The sequence below is a fragment of the Chlamydotis macqueenii genome, chromosome 1, assembly GCF_036417535.1.
Source record: "Chlamydotis macqueenii isolate bChlMac1 chromosome 1, bChlMac1.mat, whole genome shotgun sequence".
Classification (NCBI taxonomy): domain Eukaryota; kingdom Metazoa; phylum Chordata; class Aves; order Otidiformes; family Otididae; genus Chlamydotis; species Chlamydotis macqueenii.
Window position 1 is genome coordinate 11199908 of NC_141556.1, and position 16048 is coordinate 11215955.

The 16048-nt window shown below is 36.0% G+C and overlaps 1 protein-coding gene across 3 annotated transcripts in view; it reads left to right on the top strand.

Annotated features, from left to right (window-relative positions):
• Positions 1–16048, top strand: part of CACNA2D1 (calcium voltage-gated channel auxiliary subunit alpha2delta 1) — a 405284-nt gene that overhangs the window by 282722 nt on the left and 106514 nt on the right. For all 3 annotated transcript variants that reach the window (XM_086745696.1, XM_086745707.1, XM_086745713.1), the window contains exons 8-9: positions 14472–14541; positions 15379–15429. In XM_086745696.1, coding sequence (XP_086601822.1) covers positions 14472–14541; positions 15379–15429 — 121 coding nt within the window. The remainder of the gene's footprint in view (positions 1–14471; positions 14542–15378; positions 15430–16048) is intronic.

The window sequence follows — 16048 nt, forward strand, 5'->3', positions numbered from 1 at the left end:
TATCAATGACAGAATAATGTGTCCACTACACACAAGACAATTGTGTGCAGTGTCTTGTCTCTTACCTACAACTGGCTAAAGAAAAACTTTGAGATCCTTTCTCTTCTGTTTATACAAGCTTATTTGTCTTTCTGAGGGTGGCGGATATTATTCTAAATCTGTTAGTGTATCATTAGCACAATTGCTAACACAGGCAGAGAAACTGCCTTAGGCTAGTTTACAGGAAGAATATTTGATAGCACTTGAATCCTGTTTGTTTTGTCATGCTAGATGCTCATGAAATAAATACAGTGAGATGTTGCAGAAAAAAATAATATTGAAAATGCTAATTTCACATTTCTTTTATTTCCAAATGTTCCATTTCAATGCTTTTGGGATGTATTAGTAGTGTGTTTGGGGTCACCATTTGTCACAGTTTACTCTATAGTGATGTTTTCCAAGTGCTGAAAAAGAAGTGTTTCTTAAATGCATCTCTGTGCCAATCTCTAGGAAATAAATTTTCAAGTGTAAGATTATCTCACATGTAGAGAAATATATTCTTATGTCTAGCTAACCTGCCTACTCCAGTTGTTTACCAACAGAACACAGAAGCCTCAGAATCTCAATGTGTTCTTCCTTAGAGCGCCTAGAATCATAGAATCATACAATGGTTTGGGTTGGAAGGGACTTTTAAAGGTCATCTAGTCCAACCCCCCTGCAAGAAGCAGGGACATCTCCAAACAGATCAGGTTGCTCAGAGCCTCATCCAGCCTGGCCTTGAATGTGTCCAGGGATGGGGCTTCCACCACCTCTCTGGGCAACCTGTTCCAGTGTTACACCACCCTCACTGTAAAAAATGTATTCCTTCTATTTAGTCTAAATCTACCTCCTTCTAGTTTAAAACCATTACCCCTCATCCTATCACAACAGGCCCTGCTAAAAAAGTTTCTACCCGTCTTTCCTATAGGACCCCTCTAGGTATTGGAAGGCTGCTATAAGGTCTCCCCAGAGCCTTCTCTTCTCCAGACTGTAGACCTCCATAAAGTGGGAGAAGTTTGTTTTCCCTATTTTGCAGGTGGACATGTTGCTTGTATATGCTCCATCTAAACACAAATATATACTGTAAAACTGAGATCCTCACACCTCCTGCTTATTCCATTGCTAAGTTCCTAAGTCCTTATTAGTTGTCTAGTCCTGTCAGAATTTAACTTCATAAATTCCTGGGTAATTTGCCAGTTCTTAAGTTCTGCATACACACACAGAGTATCCAGGAGTAGTCTGAAAGTCCATGAGGTGTATATGCATTGTTCTGTTCATCTTCTCCTTCCCATTTCCTTCCGTTTATAGCTCAAATTGGTAAGCCCTTTGGGTTTTAGGTTTTTAGAGTAGGTCTTTGTGCAAGGTTGTCAATTTTTCCCTTTTTGTAACCTATTTGTCTCACCTTGCTGATACAAACAAATGTTCTGAAAATGAAATCAACTTTCATACTGGAATGGATTCTTTTCACATTTGCTGTTTTAAAATTATATTATAAATTGTAAATCATTATATTGACCTTAGTTAAGCCTGCATCATGAAAGACTTTGTAAGTATCAAAGATCAAAATTAAAATATGTAGGTAAGTCTGCTCATTATTATATGAAATATATCTACTCAGTCTTTCCTCCCTTTAAAAAAATTGATCTTTAGTACCTCTAAGCTATAGAGCATGTCTTCAGTCACAGGTTTCTTGAACTAATGCTTCTATCTGATAGTATCCCACTGCCTTGAGTAATGGGCTAGGCAGTACATCACTTCTGTCCTAAGTAGGCTCTTGGGCTGTCTTTGTCACTATAGTAACTAGCGGTATGAAGGGACCTTTCTATGTGCAACCTCATGGGTGGAAAGTATGTGTGAAAGAGAAGATTATTTTTCTATTAGATACATTCGATTGTTTCCTACATATATTCTGGTTTTGGTACTGTTATATACACTCCTCTAGCATCACACATATGATTTAATATAATTTTCAGCTGTGCTTTGTCTGCATTTTTGCTACATTTGTGTTCCTCTGTCTCAGCTTCCTTCTGATTATGACCTACGTTGAGACGCATGGCACTTCCTTTCTTCAGACCTTCTTTGTATAATACAATAAATGCTATTAGGCTTAGATACAATAATAATTAAATGCAGTAGAATAAGAATAGGAAAATATTTTATGAAAATAACTACCAGCATCAGGTACAGGAAGTCCCAGTACCAAAGTATTTGTTTCCTTTAATATTATTGCTTAATTAGTCCATCAAATGTTCCTTAAGCAAAGTGTCATTTTTATTGAGAAGAAAATCACACTCTGTGTGATGTTACCTTTTGTTTTGTTTTGAATAAGAAAATATGTAATCCATATAAACTAGATTTAGGAAGATATTTCTGTAGCTTGATAGATACCGATGTGCAAGAAAGCTAAGTATTAGAAATATATTAATAAACACACATATATGTTGATATTTGCAGTGACGGCAGAACCAGTGCCAGGCATAAAAGGGAACTGTATAGCAGCTTCTTGTCTTTACCTTACAAAATGCCCCAATAGAAACATTAGAGACTGCATTGAGGTCCGCTTCTCTTTCTGTAGATCAATACATTACTTCATTTTGTTTATTAACTATTTTTCTCTAGAATATACTCAGTTCAGCTCTCATTCTCAAACATCAGGACAGAAATGGCAGAGAAGAGTTAAAGATGCAAGATACCTCCATGGGCCTCAAACCTATTTTTTCACCTGTTCGGTTAGGGTTTTAATCAGCTTAATTTAAAGAGTCAGTATGAAATTTTTTAATTTAAATTATTTTAAGAAAGTGTGTCTTACCTAAAATAATGATAAAGATTAGTGAGGGTGCTTTGTATCAACATTTTCATTAGTTTCAATGGCAGCATATTTGTGAAGATAAATGCTAAGCTCTATTACTGTGCTGGCAACCATCCGTTTTGATATGAAGATGCCAAGAGAAATTTTGAGATTCCTACTAGCTATTCCATGGGCTCTGAACAGCTCAAGAGTAAGTAAACAGTAGTTTAACAAAAGAGCCCAGAAGAATAAACAAATAAAGTGAATGGAACTTTCAGGAAGGACGTAATATATACTCATTCTTGCCTTTGAAGTTATATATCACAATTTAGTTAAAATATGTTAAAATTGTAAAAACGAGTTAACAGACAAACTGGTAAAATTATCAAGTCATTGAAATCCAATGGGTCAGACATTTTAAGTGAGTTTTTTTCACAGCCAACTGTAATGCCTTGGTTTTCATGTTGCAAGCATATAATTACCAGAGCCATTTTTGCTCATAAACTTCACCTTGTAAGCAGTACATACGCTTACCTAATTCTAGTCTGGACACGGGATTTCAGTAGATTCTGATTCTGATTAAAAGCAGTGATCTGACAGCATTTTAGCAAGATTATTGAAATTACCAATTCGTTCCAATCCAATTGAATCTTGCAAAGACATAGAATTGCAAATATCAGAACAGAGTATTTTAATATCCAAAACTTTCATTTCTGGAATGCTTTAAAAGGAAAGGGGAAATATGGTGTTCCTCAGAGGGCAAGATACTCTAAATAGACACTTGAAGTAGATGAAGATTCTGGAAGGATGTATTTCATTCACCAAATATGGAATATCTAATATAGAATATCTGATGCCTTCATAAAAGGTAAAAAGAAGTGACAATAACCACAGAATCACAGTATAGTTGAGGTTGGAAGGAACCTCTTGAAATCACCTGGACCGACTCTCCTGCTCAAGCAGGGCCACCTAAAATCTGTAATATAGGTCAAGTTTTGTTTGTTTGTTTGTTTGTTTTATAATATTGTTCCCAAATATATTTTTCTTCGGTGGCAGGAGTTTAAAAAATTAAACTTTTTAAAAACAATTTTGGACTCTATATGTGGACTCGCACATATAGAGCTTCATTGACTCCATGTAGACAGAAAGGTACTTTAATACAGATCAAACTGCAGATTTAATTTGTAATTAACCACAGAGCAGTGGTCAAATCTGGTACACAGAAATAAATTAATTTAATTAAAGCAGTTTAATATGGTTTAACAGCTATTAAATTACTTACATTTTGTGAGGCATCTACCCAGCTAATTGCACTGCTACATTTTAGAAAGCAGCTATCTGAAAGAACAATTTAATATCAAATTTTTGGCAGGTTACTTGGAAGTATAGGTACAAACTAACCAGTTCCTCTTTTAATCTTGAAATCCTTCTTAATTATAGAGTTAATGAGGATTATAATTGTTAATCAATGTTTCATTAAAATACAGCAATGGGAAGCATATTATTTTCATTGTAGCAATTACTAATTAAACAATTTAGAAAACACTTTGTATTTATGTGCCATTTGCCACATAACACCTCTCTCTGTTCTTTGATTGTTGGTTTTTTTTTAAACAAAGGATGCATTTTGTTTTAGACTGCAGACAGCAGTCGAAATGATGTAGGAGGCTTTCTAGTCATAGCAATGCATACACTTAAGAAAGTTTGGCTGCAAAGAATTACTCAAAGGAAAACACACTCTATATTTAGATGAATGTTTAGTAAAAAATACCTCTCTGATTAGCAACACCGACAGCTCTCTCAGGGAAGTATTTGCCAAAGGTAATGCCAGAAAGGGTAGTACTGATATGGATAGTTTCAGATTCAGTTACTGGGTTTTATATAGTAATAACTGTAGCGTGATGATGCATGAATAGATTCAGCATCTTTTATGAAGAAATGTTGAACCTAGACTCAGTGTGACAGCATTTGTCTGCAGTGTGCTGAAGGCGGGAATGTTCCACACTTGGTCAAGATCCAAAAAGTTGAGGCAATTCATAACAAAAATAAAACTGAAAAAGAAAGACTATCCCATTCCCAGATGTTCCAAATCTTCCCACTTCCATCTGGAGATTTAACAAGGGAGTATAGAAAATTATATCTAAACCTTGCTTTCCCACTATGGTATGTCTGGCAACTTCCACTCTCTGATAGGGCTGCATAGCTCTGTGAATTCTTTCCATTCGATTTGGCTTTGTTTGTTTGTTTGTTTTTTCATAGAGGAAAAAGCAGCCTGCAGCTCTGTTGCCCTTCTCTTATAACTTAACCTAGGCAGACATATTTGTCATCTTTGTTTGACCTTACCCATGTTACAGAAGAAGGGTGGGAGAAGAAAGAAAATGGGTAGAGGAGGGCTTTGTTTTGGCTATCTCCAAGCTCATATGACTATAAGAAAACTAGTAAAAAGAACTACAATATCAGCTTCTTAGGTGAACTTTAGGAACTTTATACTCATGAAGAGAAATAGTGTTTCTTAAGGAGCCCGACTCTTTGCCAGACTTCCGGGTGAACTAGACATGAAGTAGCATTTTGACATGTTGGCAGTCCTGTTAATTATGGAGATATGTCTCTGTTTGAGAAGTATTGAATTAAAGTTGTAAAGTATCTGTGAAGCTAAAGTCCTTCTTAGCTAAATGAGTAGATACTGAACAAGATTGCAGTGTTGGAATTGAGTGCCTACATAATCTTAATTGTTACTTTAAGCACATCTGAGCATCTCTTAATCATGCATACAGGTGTTTCTTAAGCACATCCGCTCCCTCAGCTTTAAACTTGTATCTGTACTAATAAACAGAACAAGTTAGAATTTTATTAGACAGCCCCACAGTGTTACTGAAGGGACAACTCATGCTGGCAGCCTTCCCAATGGACAGCACTGGACACTGATTTGTTTCTTCTATACTACAAGGTTCTTCAGTCCTGTTTTAGGAGGCTTGATGTTCTCAGACATCTCTAGATTATGTTATGCTATACTGCAGGGTATATATGTACTGCATGGCCTACAACTCATTGCTTAATTTTCATCCTCAAAACACCCTCTGGCTTAAAAGTAATAAAAACATCACTAAAGGTTAGAGATGCAAGCCAGGAATATGTGTAACATCTTTTTTTTTTAAGATTTAATGTGCTATTATATTTATTCACTCATACTTAAGTTCATATCATTGTTTAGACATCAGCAAGTGTGTTAATCTTCTCAGAATCTTTGTAATATAGATGCTGAAGAGTACAGTGATAAGAACTTTCCCTTTTTTTTACTGTAGATTTGCCTTGTATTTAGCCTTACTTCGTTTATCTGTATGATAAATAAGTATAATATGATGGGAACTTTAATTAATTAGAGAAAAGTCTCTTTACATCACTCATGCCACTGTTTTACTAGGATATTCTTATGTAATTAGGGCTTACAAAGTGTGAAACTGAGAAATTCATAGATAAAGAAAAGATAATGCTGCAGCGCTGATTATCCAGAAAAATAATTTTGTCCCTAAAGTGTTAACATTCTTGGGTTAAAAATATAGGGAAGTGCTAGTATTATCTGTTCCCCTTCATAAAAAAATAAAAAAATAATAATAATAAAAAAATCTTGAACCTATTTCCAGGTATCAGCGAAGCAGGTCTCACTCTGCTACTGGAGCATTCCCTGCTTAAACATATTAATAATGGAAGAGCTTTAAAAATCAATTTCTAATAAAATAAAATGATATCTCTCCAAATGAAGGACTTGCTGTGCACAGCTGCTCTTGTGTTAACCATTAATGGGAAACAATAGTGTTGCAGCCAAGATATTGAACTCTCCAAAGAAAGTCATTAGTGAAGCAGATACTAAGAGACTAGAAAGCCTAAAAAATCCATACAGAATGAATCAAAAGCCTTGAAAAACTAAGAACTTCACATTTTCTTTGCAAAAAGTTTAATATTTTGTAGCTGGCAGTTCTTGTTAACAACTCAACGTGTACAGGAGCCTTTAAAGTAAAAAAAACAAAAGAAAACTCAAAACAGTTTCCCAGTAATGCAGCTTATAAATTAGTGCAATTAGTGTCTAAATTCTACTTTTTACATTTAAATAAGCCTCTCTGAGCATTGTTCACTTTTTGTGTGTGTGTGTGTGTGGAATCTGGGAGGAAGGGACATGGTTTGGATCTAATTGTAGTCATAATAAGGAAAATCCTACAATATGTTCAGTTGTGTCTCATTTAAAAAAAAACCTGATGTACTGAATGTTGTAGTTGTGCAAGCAGATCCACCCAGTGACAGGATAATGCATTATTTCTAGTGAGTTAATGCAACTGTAGCCAGCAGGCCACCATTCCTTCATACTGAAGTTTATACTATATCTGTGTTTTTACGATACAAATTGAAATCTCCAGAATTTGCTCTTATAAGAAAAAAAGAAGAATAAAAAAGCAACAAAACATCTTGTTGCTTCTGTGCCTCTTCTTCTCAGGCTCTAATACTCCAGCCCCCTTTGGGGGTATGATGGCTAGTCCAGGTGAAACCAACATGAGCAACACATTTCTTGAGGATGAAATTCAGTTTATACATGTGAAAGCAGAAATATTTGTCTCTGAACTGAGATAGCATAGAGCCATTTGAGACGTTATTTTCAAGTTGCAGACTGCAGAATGTGTTACACATTCAAACAACTTTTATTTGTTTTGGCATATTGAGACCAATAAAGCAATGGATTTGTTTGCGTATGGACTGTTCCCATGTAAAACTTGTTGCTGAACTGATTTGAGATGAAACTTAACCCACTGTTGCCTATAACCACATAAGTAATACACCCTGAAAAAAGCTGTTAGATTGTTATCCTCTATTTTCTATATGGTGATGGTGCTATAAGAGTTACAGAGGACATTGCACAGAGCTGTCTATGTTAGATAGATTTTACCTGAATATAATTTGGGCTCTTGGCAATTTTAAATCGTTATCTGAGTAAAATTGTTAAGGAATACCTGCGTTTAGTCTTGATTGAACATCTTCTGTGGTAGCATGGAGTTGGTCAGGAAAAATCTCTGTCTTAGGGAAATAGTACTAATCAGTTATTAATCCAAGTTATCGTTATGATATAAATATCTTAAGTATAGCAATGCAAAATACTTTACAATGAGTAATGTTAGGGACTCTTAAAGTTACAGTTGTTTATTATTTTTAGCTACCATATCTCACCACTTTTCACCTCTTACAGAAAAATAACTAAGTAATTCTGCAAAGATGCTGCTACTACACTGAAATTTACATTACTTCTTTCTGAGTAGTAAGCTGAGGAATACCACAATTCCCAAGTAATGTGGGCAATCACATGTCTGAATGCAAGTTTGTTTACATAAGTTCACTGAAAGATCAGAGAAAATGAGAAATGAATCTAAGGACCAAGTATGAGCAGTACACTGCACCTCAAACTTGGCTCCAGACTGCATGGAATCTGGCACAGGGAATTAAGTTGTCTGTATTTATGGATTTTTTTTAATGTCTCCATGAATGTTTTCTTAAAAGATAGCAAGGTAAAACTCAACTTAACAAATACTTGGTTTTATATACCCCAGTAAATGCTATATTGAGGACGACTATGTAATAACCCTCTGAGATAGAAAGATGGCATAGTTTAGCCCTGCTTGGGACCAACCTACGCAGTCTCTCTCTCACTCCCCCCACCCTCTGAGGGAACAGGGAGAGATAATATAGAATCATAGAATCATAGAATCATAGAATGGTTAGAGTTGGAAGGGACCTTTAAAGATCATCAGTCCAAGCCCCCTGCAAGAAGCAGGGACATCCCCAACTAGATCAGGTTCCTCAGAGCCTCATCCAGCCTGGCCTTGAACGTTTCCAGGGATGGGGCCTCCACCACCTCTCTGGGCAATCTGTTCCAGTGTTCTACAACCCTCATTGTAAAAATTTTTTTCCTAATATCTAATCTAAATCTACCTTCCTCTATTTTAAAACCGTTACCACTTGTCCTATCACAACAGGCCCTACTGAACAGCCTCTCCCCATCTTTCTTGTAGGAAAGGCTCGAGGTGTGAGATAAGGACAAGGAGAGATCCTTAAAGTTACTGTAATGGGCAAAATAGATTCAACTTGGGGAAAACTATTTATTTATTTATTATTAATAATAAAACTAAAGCAGAATAATGAGAAAGAGAACAAGGTAACTTCCCCTCACCTTTCCCTCTTCCCAGGCTTAAATTCATTTGCAATTATATCTACCTCCTTCCCATCCCAAGCGGCACAGGGGGAAAGAGGGAACTGGGTTATGCTCAGTTCATCACTTGTTGCTTTCTTTCACTCCTTCCTTCTCAGAGGGAGAACTGCTCACATTCCTCACCTGCGCCAGTATGGAGTCCCTCCCATGGGCTACAGTCCTTCATTAACTGCTCCAGCACAGGTGCAGTCCCTCCGGAACAGCTGCCCCAGCACAGGCCCTCCATGGGCCACAGCCTCCTTCAGGCATCTGTCTGCTCCAGTGTGGGGTCCTCCACGGGCTGCAGGTGGATCTCTGCTCCTCCGTGGACCTCCATGGGCTGCAGGGGCACAGCCGGCCTCACCATGGGCTGCACCACGGGCTGCAGGGGAATCTCTGCCAGGAGCAGCATTACTGCTCCCCCTCCTTCTTCACTGACCTTGGCATCTGCAGCCGTTCCTCTCACAAGAAATTCTTCACAATTGGCAGGCAGATGCCTCTCACGTTCTCTTCACATCTCCTCTACACTTCTTGCAGCTGGGCTGGGCCAAGTCAGGCCCAGATGGCCTCCTGGCAGGAGGCCAGAGGGTGAGGGCCGCAAGGCCCACAAGGCTCACGCCTCCCCCTCTCCCCAACAGCAGGTCCACCCTAGACCCAACCGAGTCCGCTGGACAAAGGGGAAACTCCCAGTAGCTTCTTGGGAGAACCTGCCACTGTAGTCCCCCCCACTAAAAAAAACAATACGAAAGGTAATGAAGTTGGAGTCAGAATAAGATTATGCTTTCTGGGATTTGATAATTGGTATTTGTTATCTGTCTTACTGTCAGCTTTTAACCTCTTTCCCCAAATGTGCTACAGTAATATAAAGCTGTTAATAATTCATTCCTACTTCTCTGTTCCTTGCACATGCGTACCTAACCAGTATAGCAGAGACCTCAGATGTAACTGAGGACTCATTCAGCAGGACTTTGAGGTAGGCCTCCCTCATGACATTCACCTATGCCTCTGGAATCATCTCATGAATTATAAATGGACAGATGGAGCCAAGGTTTCCCTTTCCTGAGCAATACTTTCATTTAGGCTTTACCTGGAGACAACTTCCTTACTGCCTGAATTGATTTTGCATGTAATCAACAAAACTGAGAATTTCTACCCTACGTGTGCAGAAATTACAGAAGAGCATGCCTTACTCATGCTTGAAATATAGCCAGGCCTGTATCTCCATAATGTAAACAGCAAAAGTGGGAGGAATACCAAATCCAATGAATAATTTATAAAATATCAAATCTAATCATGTGTCAACAAGAAAGTCTTCAAAGGAGAACATGACTAAAGCCTAATGTATGCAACAGAGAACTGTGTAGTGTTGAGGTAGTTCAAAGATACTAGTATGCAACAATGAAATACGGTGAGGCTGATGTCTTCAAGATGTTCCAAGGCATCTGATTAAAATGCATGTTTTAAATAATAAGTTTTATAAATGAAACTATAAATCACAAAATCCTTGATCTTCAATTTTAGGTTTTTTAGGGAAGATGTGTAATCATCTTTTTGTGTATTTCATTTTTGCTTTCATCTAAGACCATATAATGGCTTTTGTCAGTAAGACATAAGCCAGCTTTCCCAAATGACTTTATAGTGTGCTCTGTACACCAAGGCAATGCATGTCTTTTTCAGTGATCTGCATCCCTTCTAATAATTTCCTATATAATTATAAGTGCATAATTACTTATTTTTTTACATAGAGAGCATTTAACATATTTTTAAAAAAAAATAAACATGAATTCAGGGTAAATTAAAATTATATCATTGGAGATCAACTGTCCTAAGGGAATTTCAGTTTCGTAGTTATAGCAATTCCAATAACATCCTTAAATATTCAGAGCATTACCAAAAGCAGTGAATAGATTTGAGACCATTCATAGCCACCTAAAATTAAAAGTGTTAATACAGAGAGAGCTTAGGATGAATGAGTAATTTAATCATGTTAATTCTTGAGGTTGAAAAGGGAATTCAGCACTTATTTGGTGTGAATGAAATTTCAGATACTAAGTGCAGAGTCCTTATTTATGTTTAGCCATGCAGAAGCTTACTATCAGGTTATGTTTACTGTGTGGAAAACATCATAAAAATCAATAAAACTAATTTTCCCAGTAAATATTGTATTTCTTAATTAGTGAGCCTGCACCCATTAATATCTGATGAAAAAGTTGCAGTCACTGTGTAAATCCAGAAAAATTTCCTCACATGGAAACTTAAGCATGTAGGTGCTTGTTATATTTGTTTAACAGAAGGTAATATATTAATTAGGAAAAAGAAACTTACTGACATGTGGCACAGAAAATGCTGTTTTAAAGTCATGGTAAGAAATCATGTTTTTAAAGACCTTCTCCAGATCTCTCTGAAGATGCTGACAATCTTTCCAGGACAATGCATACTGAAAGGGCTAAGCTAGTGAAAGAGAAATAGAATTTAGCTGTTGTGTTTACCACCCAGTCTATCTCCCAAAATGAAAATGTGTTATAATTCACAGTAATCTCTAAAAGGTATAGACAGATTATATTAGTGTGCTGATTGTTTTATTCACAGTTTCTTTTGTGGACTAAGAGTGTAACTGGAGCACTGAATAGTTTATAGTCTAGTTCTGGTGAATGTCTCCTCTTCCATTGTGCTTTCTAACTTTGTAATATAGATGTAGCCAGAAAGGGACAGTTTGAACTTAGTTGCAGGATATTACTGAAAAACTATGGTAGAACTTACTGCAAGGCTTAGTTGCTCAAGTTTTGATGGGAGGACCTCCTCTGAAGAGTGATTTTGAAAGATGTGTCTTCAGATCCTTTTGTTTACTCTGTTTCAACCAGGAGTTTTGAGTGTTCTCTACAGAAATAGAAAGAAAGGGGGAAAAAAACTTTTTAAAAAGCATTGTTCTGGTTTGTATTCCAATTAAAAAAAAAACAAACAAAACAACCAAACAAACAAGAAAAAAAAACAAACAGCTTTTGTTATACCGAGCCTTTAGGTGCTTTTGGAAATACTGGGAAAAGTTTCAGGCATTTCAAATTCTATGATTTGGTGTTTCCTCACAAGCTTAAGTTAGTATTACTTTTTCCACTTCATGTTTCTGAAAGATTTGCCACACTATATTTGATCTAAAGGATACGATTCTGAACTGTGTTCTGTCTAGGCAACTGGTATTGACCTCAAGGAAATTATGTGCTTACTTGTCAGGTGCCATTACAGTAACATATATTTTTATCTCTCAGATTTTGCAGAAAAACATAACTGGATTATTTCTCATATTGTTTTCTGTTACACAGAAAACATGTAATCTTAACCCATATTTCTGTAAATTTTATTTTAGAATCTACAGTTAGACTGTTGTTCAAAATAGTGTGTGAAGTTACACTATCATCGTCTTGAAGGTTATGATATCAGATAAGTTGTAGCTAAATGTTCATGTGATGATTTTCAGTAGATAATTTATGTTAATGAAGGAGTGAGTCTGTTATTTTGTGAGCCTTTAGAAAATTGATTCAATTTAAAATAAATACCTATGTCAGTATCGACTGTTACAGGAGAATATGTTGATATCGGAAGCACTCTTCTTTAGCTCCTGTGGTTGAATTCTCTGTGAATCACCATTTGTTTGTGTCCTGGTTTTGGCAGGGATAGAGTTAATTTTCCTCTCAGTAGCTGGTGTGTTTTGGATTTTGTGTGTGAAGAACGTTGATAAACACCCTGATGATACCAGTTGTGAATAAGACCAAGGACACGGTCCTGCTTTCCAAGTCTCACTAATTTGCAGATGCAGGGAGCTGGGAGAAAGACAGACAGAATAATTGACCCAAACTGGCCAAAGAGAGTATTCCATGCCATAAACATCATGCTCAGTATATAAGTGGGGGCTGGCCAGGGCGGGTATCTGCCTTCCTGGTATCCATCTTTCTTCCTTGTTTGCTGGCATCGTTCCCTCTACCTTGCTGGCTCCCTTTGGCTCCTTTGCTTGCCGCTCGGTTTTGTTTCTGTGATCGCTGCTCGGGATGGGCTGTATTGGTCATTGGGACATCAGGTGGTGAGAAAACATACATTGTTCACTTTGTATATTTTAATATCCTTATATTCTGTTAGAATCACAGAAAGTCTGTGATTGAACATGAGCTAACCATGGCTTCAAGCTCATAAAATACTGGTGAATTTAAACTGTGCATACCTAAGGAACACCTCTGAAGTTACAAATTTGACATATACCAGTCTCAAAAGTTCTATTTTCTCATTTCTGGAAATTTCAAAGACCCTTATTCCTTCAGATCACAAAGGATATGTCAGGTGGTCTAGTCTGAGATCATAGGCAACACTGGTACAGAGTTTGATGTTCGTCTGGTGTACAACAATATGAAGTGTGTTCTGTGGTTGATAAATGTATACTGATAAATGTCCTGTGGCTTGTGCTATGTTTAAATGTTCTGGTAACTAATGTGCCAACTCAGGTTATGGTCGCTTAGGAAAGGGTTCGTTTAGTAAAATAAAAAATAGACAGCTGCTCTAAGCTAGTGGCTTCTTTTATATTCATGGATAGAGATATCATAATTCTTCCCATTTGTCTTCCTTTTCCAGGAAGAATCCTGGAGCTGCCTATATCTTTCTCTGTTTCCTAGACAGAAAAATGATTAATGTCAGGAAATAGCTCTCCCAATGCTGTTGGCATACAGCAAGAGAGCAAATTATAGAACATTATGTCATTTGATGTAACTTTTCACATTTTTATTTGTGTTCGTTAAGTTGTCAAATGGTTTTGAAAAGCTCGTTTTATTTTTCAGTAGGGAAAACACACCTACTTTTGCTTAAAATTATGGTAAAGCTTGGAGTAAATGCTTGGAAAAGGTTATTAATCTTAGCATTTTCTTTACAGAGACACGAATATTTATGTCTCATTGTATTCCCTGAAAAATGATACTTTCATGTCACTTTTCTAATTTGCATTTCTAGGTAAAGCTCTCTGGAGTTAATGGATAACATTTTAGGTGTATAACTGAGCTTTAGACCAGCACAGTACTGTTGTATACAACATTAATTAACTTATAACTGATTTTAAAATGAAGTACTTTCTTGTCCAAAAAAAAAAAGTTATTTCATAGTCTGAAGGACTTTGATTGAAATTTTGGTTCCATTGAAGTAAGTGGTCAATTATCGTCAATATCTGTTTCTTCAACATAATTTGACCCTTTAAGGTCTTTACCTATATAGTTTTATCACATTATATTGTATGCTCATATATATAGGTATTTCAAAAAGAGATTACAGAAATACAGACATTTTTAATCCATACAAAATGTTTGTATTTATATAGTACAGTCTGTGATATTGATTCATTATACTATTGTATTTAAAACAGTCCAGACAAATTTTTAAATTTATTTTATACATTTTTTTTCTTTTTAGCTTCCCCATGGGTAGATAAAAGTCGAACTCCAAACAAAATAGATCTGTATGATGTTCGCAGAAGACCATGGTAAGCTATCTTTAGAAGACTGATGTATATACATCACTTACTTTTTAAATACGACTATGAAAATATTTTTTCTATTTACTTATATTTAATAGACCTTGCTTTTAAATATTGCTGTTTCATTGTTATAAAATCAGTTAAAACTTATCAATAAACAAATTTCAAATCACACTATTTGTTATGTAGTATCCACTGTAGTGCATCATACTGTTGAATTGTGGGGACCTTTTGATATAACAATAACTATCAAATAGGCATAAGGCAATTAAAAACTTTTATTTTGTGCAAAATCAAACATAATTCAGGTTATGAGATTGAACCATTCTTCTACAAATGTTTACAAAAAATTCTCAGTGGTTTAGACTACCAAAAAGATCACTAGACCGGTAAAAGACAGAGAACAGTGGGATTGTTTCTTGTGATTTTTGTCTGTAAGCCTCTCAAGGCAGAATGCATAGTGATACTTGGATTTGTACTAGTTGAATATACTCTTTCACAGGACAAAGTATTCTTTATTAGACTAGGCTGATGAAATAATTCATCTCACATCAAGATCTTTAGCTCTGAAATACTATTCATGTTTTTCAGTAATCAATATCTGAAAATAGTCAATTTTGATCAGTATATCCAAATTCCAGGCTTTCTTAATGCTGTTTGGACTTTGATTTACTTAGAAGACACAGCAAGAGAGAAAATTATGGCACATGCTTCCCTACTAACTACAACAGGAGGATTTTGTTGATTCAGCTAGATTTAGTTTCGAGTTCAAAGAGTGTCTTCCTTCACACACAACAAATGTATTTTCAAGTTTGTGTCATTCATGTCCTTTATTTATTTCAGGTACATCCAAGGAGCTGCATCTCCCAAAGACATGCTTATTTTAGTTGATGCGTAAGTGTTTAATGACTGGATGTTGACATCAGAGGGATAAAAGTACTTAGATATATTGAACAAATTGCTATATGCTGAAAGAGAGAGGACTAAGGACTAAGAAGTCCTTATATGCGAGGATCAAAAATCTTGATATGAACAAAATAAATACAGAGGAAGAAGTAGTTCCGAAAAGCCCAAATCAAACCTGAAAGTTATCTAAACTGGGCACAAATGGTTTTTAATCACTTTAATATTATTCTGCTTTTAACTTCTTAATTACTGAAGTAATCAATTGAAAATTTTCACGTGCAGGCCAAGATTTGTTGTCAAACACAAACCCAAAACCAAGTGACTAGAAGCATGAAAGTAGTTTTAATCATGATTTCATGAGCCTCAAAGATGAGAATTTATGCAGACTTCATATGTTTTACCATACATAATTAAAAATTGCCAAGTTCAGTTACTATGAAACATTAATAGAAAGTGAGCAAAGAAATTCATAAAAATTCTCTCTTAGCCTTGACAAGGCTTCCTTTGTGAAGTTTATGTTGAGGGACTGAAGGAAGCATTGAGTTTGATGTGTCAAACAGATTGCTTTATGCTGAAAAAAATCTCAGAAAGAGAATTAGCATTTAAT